This window comes from Zea mays, chromosome 5, assembly GCF_902167145.1.
Source record: "Zea mays cultivar B73 chromosome 5, Zm-B73-REFERENCE-NAM-5.0, whole genome shotgun sequence".
NCBI lineage: Eukaryota > Viridiplantae > Streptophyta > Magnoliopsida > Poales > Poaceae > Zea > Zea mays.
The window spans coordinates 96,360,732-96,369,945 of NC_050100.1; the positions used below are offsets into that span (position 1 = coordinate 96,360,732).

The window sequence follows — 9,214 nt, forward strand, 5'->3', positions numbered from 1 at the left end:
GATGTCATTCTCTTTACATGGTTGTTGCTCGAGTGCGATGTTGTTCCTTTTTCTCATCCTTTATGTGTTGCTGCTTGTTATTTGACAGGTTGACTTCGTGCCAAACTTTGATAATTTACAGAATGAGTCATCTTTGTTGTTAAATGGTTCTTCTAGGATTGCTATTAGTTCTTATTTATTTAATTAGTTTACTAGTATAATGCATGTGTGTTGCGATGGGACAAAAAATTATTTGATAAAATGTTAGAACAAAACGACTATATGAAAACGATATTCATGTGGAATTTATGATCATTGACTCATGATCCTGTACTCCGCCACAGGCTAACAAGTATTGCTGCCAAATGGTAGTACACGCCTGTTGCCAGCCAAAGTCACTCTGAACTTTACATTGCTGCCAGTTTACAGCTAGTCTACTAACTGTTAGAGATTAATGTACATGTGCTGCAATTCTATTAGTAGATGCATTGCATTGATGGTGGAGTACTACAGCACGGTAGAACTTGTCTCATTGTCTCATGTACAGCAAGAGATGAATTGCAGCTACCCGATTGCCATATCATTTCAACCAGAAGTGTCCATCTTTCATCCAGTCGAATAGGAAGGGGAGCGTGGTGATCTAGCAGAAGAAATCAACTACACCAGGGAGAACTGAAAATTTGGCTCGCAGAACGCCGAAATGCTCTCCATCAGATTGCACAAAGATGCCACCGCTAGCCGTCACCTCTGCTACTTCAATTGATTGAACCCTGAAAAGGCAAATGTAATCGCTTAGACTAAGACGGATTGGTTGCTACTAAAGGATAAATAGAATAACTCACATGTGCTGGTCTTTGTTTTAAAAAGCTTCAAAGTTCAAGCCACTAAGAACCCAGTTCCAAAGGAAATCAAATGAGCTTGCAATTCCCTCTACAATTTGGACCTCCAGCAGATTATTCTAGGTAGTTTTACTGCTAAGTGCTAACCGATTTTCGTTGTGCTATGAACTTTGTCAGGTGATCTGACCTATTGAGCACAGTATATGTCACGTAAACTTAGGTATAAAGTTTCAGACCCACAGAGGTCATCAGTGCATGAAGCCAGAAGACATTGTACTCTTGACTCTTACCGTTTCAAGAACGCAATAATCAGCACTTTCAGCTTTAGGACTTCGTAGCTTGGACCTCTTTAAGAAAACTATTCGACTACCTTCCATCGAAGCATAAAAAGCAATATGCTATCTGCAGTACCATTTTTTGTGTCTCTAAGAGTGTTTTTGGTTTGAGGGATGAAGTGATTCATCTTCTTTTCACTTCTCACTTTTTTATTTGGTTTGTGGGATAGAATAGGTTGATCCATCACCACCCTATTCCTCATAAGCTAATAATTAGTATATACATGAGGAGTGGGTTGATTCCACCAAAATTGATGAAATGAACTTATGATGCATCACCTCATAAAGCATAGAGTGACTCTACAAACCAAACACACCATAACTTCTTTACCTAATTCAAGACATATAAAGTGGCACTGCAGATAACATGTTGCTTCTTAAAGAAGACACTGGATCATTTATGGTGTATTTGGTTTGTGGAGTCACTCTATGCTTTATGAGGTGATGCATCATAAGTTTATTCCATCAATTTTGGTGAAATCAACTCACTCCTAATGTATATATTAATTATTAGCTTATGAGGAATGGGGTGGTGATGGATGAACTCATTCTATTCCACAAACCAAATAAAAAAGTGAGGAGTGAGAAGAAGATGGATCACTTCGTTTCTCGAACCAAACACACTCTTAGTTCGCTATGCATCCTTTCTCAAAAGGAAAGAACCTTCATGATGATATTCAAGGTCTATGCTTAGTTGTTTACCTCATTGATGAAACACCATTCACTTATAGATGTGTGTCTCCATAGAGCCTGTGTAGCTTCAGAAGTCATACTATTTGAAACATTGAAGAATAACAACCTATAAAGAACCACATGAGTTGAAAAAGACGACAATATAATGTCCTAATATATATACCAGACATAATTTTTAAAATGAATGCTGGTCACGTAGTTACCTCGAGATTGCCTCTATACCTATGCAAGCAACCATCTCAACAGACGTCCTGTAAAAGACAAGATCAGGAATGATTGAAAAGATCAAATAGAAACAGTAAAGTACTGGGTGGTGAGGTTCCTGACGCTGTGCACGACACTGCCTGCCATCGCGAACAACACAGAAGGCCAGTTGTCCTGCTGGCTGAACTGCGTGAAGAAGTTAGGCATGCTGTGCTTGGTGCCTCCAAGCTGGGCGAAGATGAGCGCGACGAGCACGGTGCCGAGGAGGTTGGTGAAGGAGTAGTCCAGGTACATGTGCTGCGGCAGCCGGCCTCGGCGCTCCAGCAGCGTGAGCACGACCGGCCAGGTGCCCAGGAACAAGAGCGACGACAGCATCGGGCGATGGCGACGCCCTTGTCCTTGTTCACGAACATGCTGAGGAGTGAGGTCGGGACCAGCTATGATGGAGGGCAGGACACAGGAGAGGGCCTTCTTCTCCAAGCACCTGCAGCAACAGCACGGGGCAAAATATGTTGAAGATGAAGCAGCCATGACTGAAAAAGTCCAACTTGCTCTGCATGCCTTTCATTTTAGTTCATTGTGACAAAATAGAGATGAGCACACCTGACACAACGTCGCCAATGATCGAGCTCCTCGGCGGTGGAGCACCATATAACATCAAAGAAATAAACGAATGAGAGGAAATACCTCAGACGATTTGTCTCTGGACTCTCCTTGAAAGAGAGAAAGAAAGAAGCCTAGAAGAAGTAACTGTTGTCTCTCTCCGTGGTTGCGTTCTAACAAGATTGAAAATCGAATTAGTTTTATTATATTATCCATGAAATAAGTTTGGATTGTGCATTTATTTGAACTTATAAATATTATTACGTGTTCCTTGAAAGTTGGTTAAAGTTAAAAAAAAGTTTGACTTTGGACAAAGCCAAAGTGCACTATAATTTAAAAAGAGAGTATTATATATGATGATCAAGATTGAAAATGGTATTCCTCGTAAAGTCTTGAGCATTGAGGGGCATAATTCAGATATATTTATTCCATCTATATGACTTGGTGGAACTGCAAAACCTACCAACTTCTGTCAGATAAATGTATCTGCAAAACTAATCAAAGCCGCTGACTTTACAAATATCTTACCCATGTGGCCATGTTAGAAGAATTCAAGAAGTTAAAATAAATGACATGATTATGTTGGAAGCAAATCAAGATCAATTGTAGTAAAACATAAGAACTAAAGATGGTGGACACATAAAAATAAACAACAGATCCAACAAAAACATGAACTTAGCATATATCATGCTGTTATTTGTAAACTTAGTGCATGAAAAATAAACAAAGGTTGATATTAAGTTGATATACCATGGACAGAAATTATTCATTAATTTGTAGTTACTATCTGCATGATTCTTTACAACTGCACGTTCTTCAACCCATAAGATGTACCATTTAGACCAATCAAGGGTCTTGTATGGTGCTTCATAAAGCTTCCTTTACAAGAAAAAAAAACAAATCGAACATCAGATGGAGATACAAGAATATGCATACAGAGTTGCAGACCTATTGAAAAATGGAAACAACATTACCGCATATGTCTGACAAGAGGCCCTCCAGGGAGGGCAATAGCAAAGTATCCTCTTTCCTTAACTGAACTCTCCCAAATTTGTTGCCATCTTGTCTGAACTCTCAAATACCCGAATTTCGCAATTCTGCTTGGTTTCACAGGAGGCCATGATTTCACTCTCCATGATTTTGTTCCAACTACCAATAGAACACACCTAAAGACCAATCGGTCCATGATAATTTGTGTCATAATTGTAACTAGTTGTCGAGGATATAAATGTAATTTTGACCGGGCTGTGTCCCGTGCCTATAAATAAGTGAACAGTACACTCGTACTGTTCACGCTGACTTGTATTCACTCGTGTGTCGCGCTTGGACTTTTCGCCTTCTGTCAAGCCGAAGGTACAAATATAATTCAATATTGTTCTTGTTCATTCATGATGATATAATAAAGACATATTAATAATATCATATGATTATCCATTTTATTTCTCATGTTTCATATGCTTCGTCTTTCATTAACATATACTGCGATGGTGAAGGTACGTCCTTCATGACCTTCATCCGAAGATCGTTATATCCTAGGGAAAATAATGCTTCGAAGGACGAAGGGCATTAACCATTAACTTCTTTTTGTGTTGCCTTGTTCTTGATTCATAGTATTTGAGAACAAGTCACCAACATTAGCGCACACCTACGGTGAACTCACTTTCACTTTTGAGCTGATGGCTTCGTTCAACAACCAAGTCGTAGCACCTTCGGCTACGAAGCTGGTGCTCCCAATAACAGGCGGTTCAAGTTCAGAGCCGGCTAACAAGAGGCAGAAGAAGGAAGCGCAGAGAAGAGTGCAGCATGTTGGGGTGCATGGTGTCGGTGTTTTGGGTCCGACCGCACACCCGGGGTTGCCCCTCGAGGTGTTTTTAGGAGTAGGACGGTGTCGACAACTGTAGCAAAATGGTTCGTACCGATTGCACGAGCGACAGTGGACAAGATTTACAGGTTCGGGCCGCTTAGAGACGCGTAACACCCTACGTCCTGGTGAGTATGTTTGATGAGCGAGGTTACAAAAGAGCTCTCTGGATTGAGAATACAGAGAGTTGACATGGGTGGCTAAGTAATAGGGTTGATCGTTCTGAAGGGGTGCCCCCTAGGCCTTATATACTCGATCGTGGGGCAATACATGTGGATATGATAACAACAAGTAGCTAAAAGATAGTGAACCTCTTGAGTTTATCCCTGCGTAACCCTTGCCGACTTATCCTTGCATTGCTCCGTTGCATGGGGGCTCCAGCGCGGGAAAGTCGGATCTCTGTTGTGGTTACTCGCTCGACGTTGTGGGCCGTCCGGGTTCGCACCAATCCGGCCTCATGTCGATCTGCTTTGCTGGTTGCTTCTCCCCAGGCCCACGAAAGAATGACCTCACGATTTATTGGGCCCTTGGGCCTTTCGTGAGGTCTTTTACTCTTTTAGTGGACCCGGGGGATATCTATCCCCCACAAGCCCCCGATCTTTGGGTTAATTTAGAGGTAATCAGCCCAAAGATCTCAGGTCTAGCTTGTAGGTGATTTAAAGAAAATGGCCTCTTGTTGTCTTCTCCTGCTTTGATCACTCGTAGACCGAAACCTTGTTTCGTGCTTGTGCCTTAGATGTCGGCATTCCAATTTGTAGGATTCTGAACTTCATTGGGTGCACCGGAGGTGCACCCAATGGGTGTAGCCCCCGAGCTTCGAGTAGATTTTAGAAAATAATCTACTCGAAGGTCTTCCCATAAATTATTTCCATTTGTACTCCTGCGTTTTAGTTGAGAGCTGGTCTTTTAATCTTGTTCCACGCTCTTTAGAAGTCGGCACTATCTTGGCTTGGAATGATAATCCATGGGGTGCACCGGAGGTGCACCCAATGGGTGTAGCCCCCGACCTTCAAATGGATTTTTGAGGATAATCCATTCGAAGGTCTTCCTTTTGTGTCTCTTTGCTGAAAATTATCCTCTCTTGTTTGTAGAAATCGGCATGAAGCTATTCGCATTATGTTTTGGAGGTCAGCATTATGTCATCAATATTTTGCTTCAGAGGTCAGCATATATTTTGTCTTTAGCAGCCGAGTTCGCAATCCATCCATATCTTGCTAGGTAGTGCAATTTATTTGCTCTGCGACTGATTGGACGTTTGATGGACGTTCTCTGTCTAGTCTTCACATCGCTTCTGTCGGCCATATTTTGTACTTCACTGGCTATATTTGGCTTTCCTCTGATCCTTACTGATATCTCATTTTTGTCTTGAGGTATTCACTGCGTGCCCTGCGCAGATGTGACCGTTTTGAAAAATATACTGATAATTCCTGGGTGTCCCCCCCCCCAATGGGTGTGGGCAAGGGACGGCTTGGTGCGCTGAGTGTTTTAGCCGGCTGCTTCTGAGTAGTAATGTGATGTGACGGCGGGTGTAATCATATCCTCCGCGCTGTTGACTGGAGTCCCAATGGGTGTTGTGTTGCGTGAAACGGCGTCAGCCGCCTGACGTGTCTTCAGACGGGTTGAAGTGCTTATTGAATGCTTTGCGACTGTTCAGTGACCGCGGTTGGAGGTGAGTGGTTGCCTTCTTCTTCTATAAATAGTGCCTTTGTCTCTCTGGTTATTTCTCATCTCTTGCTGTTCTTCGTTGCTTGCTTTCTTCCTCTCCTTGCATATCCACCATGGGCAAGAACAACAAACGCAAGCGTGAGCCGACTCCTCCGTTAGAGGACTTTGGCGACTCGGAATACTCAGATGAGGAGTTCTCCTCTGAGTCCGAGGGGTCTCCGGCTCCCGTCTCTCCCCCAGCGTCGTCCGATGACTCGGACGACTCTCAGGGGATTGCCGCGGAGGTCTGGACGTACATCCGGGCCGTCGAGCGCTCCGGGCTCGAGGGCTCGGATGAGTCAGAGTACTCCTCGGATGAGGAGGACTCGGACGGCGGCGGCGAGGACGAGGACGACGACGACGACGGCGGCGGCGGCGGCGACGACGGTGACGGTGACGGTGACGGCAGCGGCAGGGGCGGCAACGGCGGCAGCAGGGGCGGCAACGGCGTCAGCAGCAGGGGCAGCGGCGGCGGCGGCGGCAGCAAGGGCAGCAACAAGGCCAGTGGCTAAATGCCACTGGTTTTTAGATATTAGTATAGATTAGAAGTAGTATAGTGAAATAATGTAGTAGTATTAGTAGTGTAGAGTAGTATAGTGTAGTGTAGTAGTAGTAATGTAATGTAGTAATAGTAGGGAAGTATCAACTCGTGAAGAGTTGATTTGTAAGTTTATTATCTTCCCTTTTAATGAAAGAATGGCGTTGGCTTCTCCTTGGTAACTCGTCGTGCTTGTTTGTAAAACTGATTCCTTTGAGACAGTAGGTGAGTAACTTGGGGATCACACTGATGCTTCCAGAAGTAGCTGCCGAGTAACTTTGTAGACGGTGTCGACGTTTTAGAGGTAACACCGAGCAACTGAAGGGCGATGTCGGCGTTTTAGAGGCAATGCCGAGCGACTGAACACTAAATCAGCGTTTTAGAGGCAACGCCGAGTGATTGGAAAGCGACGTCAGCATTTTAGAGGTAATGCCGAGCGACTTGAGATGATGTCAGAGGGCGACGTTAGCGCTTTAGAGGTAATACCGAGCGACTGAAAGGCGATGTCGGCGTTTTAGAGGCAACGCCGAGCGACTGAACACTATATCAGCGTTTTAGAGGCAACGCCGAGTGATTTGAAAGCGACGTCAGCATTTTAGAGGTAATGCCAAGCGACTGAACGCGAAGTCGGCATTTTGGAGGCAACACCGACCGACTGGAAGGCGGCGTCAGCATTTTAGAGGTAATGCCGAGCGACTGAACGCGAAGTCGGTGTTTTGGAGGTAACGCCGACCGACTGGAAGGCGGCGTTGGCATTTTTAGAGGTAATGCCGAGCGACTGAAACGAAATCGGCGTTTTGGAGGCAACGCCGAGTGATAGCAGGCCGCGCGAGCCAATTTGAGGACGATGGCCGAGTGATGAGGTGGCGCACCGGTGTTTTGGAGATAACTGCCGGGTTTCCACGTGGCATGTGCTGGGGTTTTGGAAATAACCGCCGGGTGATGACTGGGCACTTTTTGAAACGGTATCTGGCTCGAGAATATCACATAAGAGCTGCGCTTTTAGCCGCCTTTGCTTTCCATGCCCTAGTTCTTGTTTTTCCGCTTCCAAATCCTCTCTGCCATTCGCCTTCCGCTCTGCTTGCTGGTAGAATCGAGATGGCACCCAAGAGGAAGACCGCGAGCTCGTCTGCTGTGGTGATTCCTCCAATCGACCCCAACAGCCAGTTGCCTTTCGCAGGTAACCACATGTCCATCATTTCTGAAACTGAGCTTCTTCACCTCGTATCTATCGGGGTTCTTCCTCCGCAAGGACTCTGTTCTTGGCGGATTTGCCATGGGTTTACTGTTCCGACAGAGGATACCCATGAGTCTGTTGTTTACGCCCCTTTTCTTCTTCGCAGCCTCGGCCTTCCCATCTCTCCCTTTTTCCGCGGCCTCCTTGATTTCTACCATATTAACTTGACCCATTTGAACCCCAATTCAATTCTGCAAATCTCCATTTTCGTTCACTTATGCGAAGCCTTTCTTGGCGTGCTGCCACATTTCGGTTTATGGAAATACTTGTATCATTGTCGCCCTGGGATGGCCGGGGGACAACATCAGTTGGTCGGGGGTGCTAGCTTGGAGATGCGCCGCGGGAGGAAAACTGAATATCTTGAGATCCCCCTCAAGGACAGTATTAAGGGATGGCGCCTAGAGTGGTTCATACTTGAGAATTATGGGAATTCTCTCCCTTCCCGGTCGGGAAGGCAACCGGACGTTCGCACCCCAAGCTGGACCGAGTCTCCCACAGATCAAGAGGTAGCCGAGGCAGGTGTGTTGCTAGCTGAAGTTGGACTGCTGAAAGAGAGGGGTCTGACTGCTGAAGCTGTGGTTACTGACTTTGTTTTCAAGAATATTCAGCCACTGAAAGACAGGGCCTATCCAGCTTATCTGTATCGAGGGCTAGCCGACTCAACTCGGGTTACCAACAGGAGAATTCCTTCTGCAGACTTGGTGAGCCGACTTGAAATGATCCTCAGGGGCAAGGTGTCAAATGTTGGTGCTCCAGTGGCGTACTCAGCCTGGAACTTGCCTCCTCCTAAAGCCTTTACCCTTTTCGTGTCGAATCCGCCCATTACTGATGGCGGTTTGGGCCTTAGAGTGCGACCCTCTGCTGAAGAAGTCAATGCTTTGGTTGCTTCGCTTGGAGAGATTCCTGATGACGAACGACAGGTTCATTTTGAGGTGCCTCTGAACCCTAGTGATGCAGATATAAGCGCTATGCTTGATTTGCTAGCTGAAGATTCATCCAATGCTGCTCCTGCTGGGACGTCGGCAGTGGTGCCCCTCCCAGAGGTTGATACGACTTTGGATGCTCAGAAACCTGTCAGTACTCGCCCGAGGCGCCCTTGCCGAGCCAATCAGCCTGATCCTTCTGTTGATGAGCAGAAGAAGAAAAGAAGACGCCTCCGGCGAGTATCCAGCTTTGATCAGGACGTTGGTACCTCGGTTCCTGCTACTGAAGAAATGCATG

At 45.5% G+C, this 9,214-nt stretch overlaps 1 protein-coding gene across 1 annotated transcript; it reads right to left on the minus strand.

Moving 5' to 3' along the window:
* Positions 1 to 374: 374 nt before the first annotated feature.
* LOC103626724 (uncharacterized) lies at positions 375 to 2,485 on the minus strand. The gene is made up of 4 exons (XM_008647107.1): positions 2,174 to 2,485; positions 2,050 to 2,097; positions 1,856 to 1,952; positions 375 to 749 (listed from the first exon to the last, which is right to left on the minus strand). The coding sequence occupies exons 1-4, from the start codon at positions 2,461 to 2,463 to the stop codon at positions 735 to 737; spliced, it is 450 nt and encodes a 149-aa protein (XP_008645329.1). The 5' UTR covers positions 2,464 to 2,485; the 3' UTR covers positions 375 to 734.
* Between the last annotated feature and the right edge of the window lie 6,729 nt (positions 2,486 to 9,214).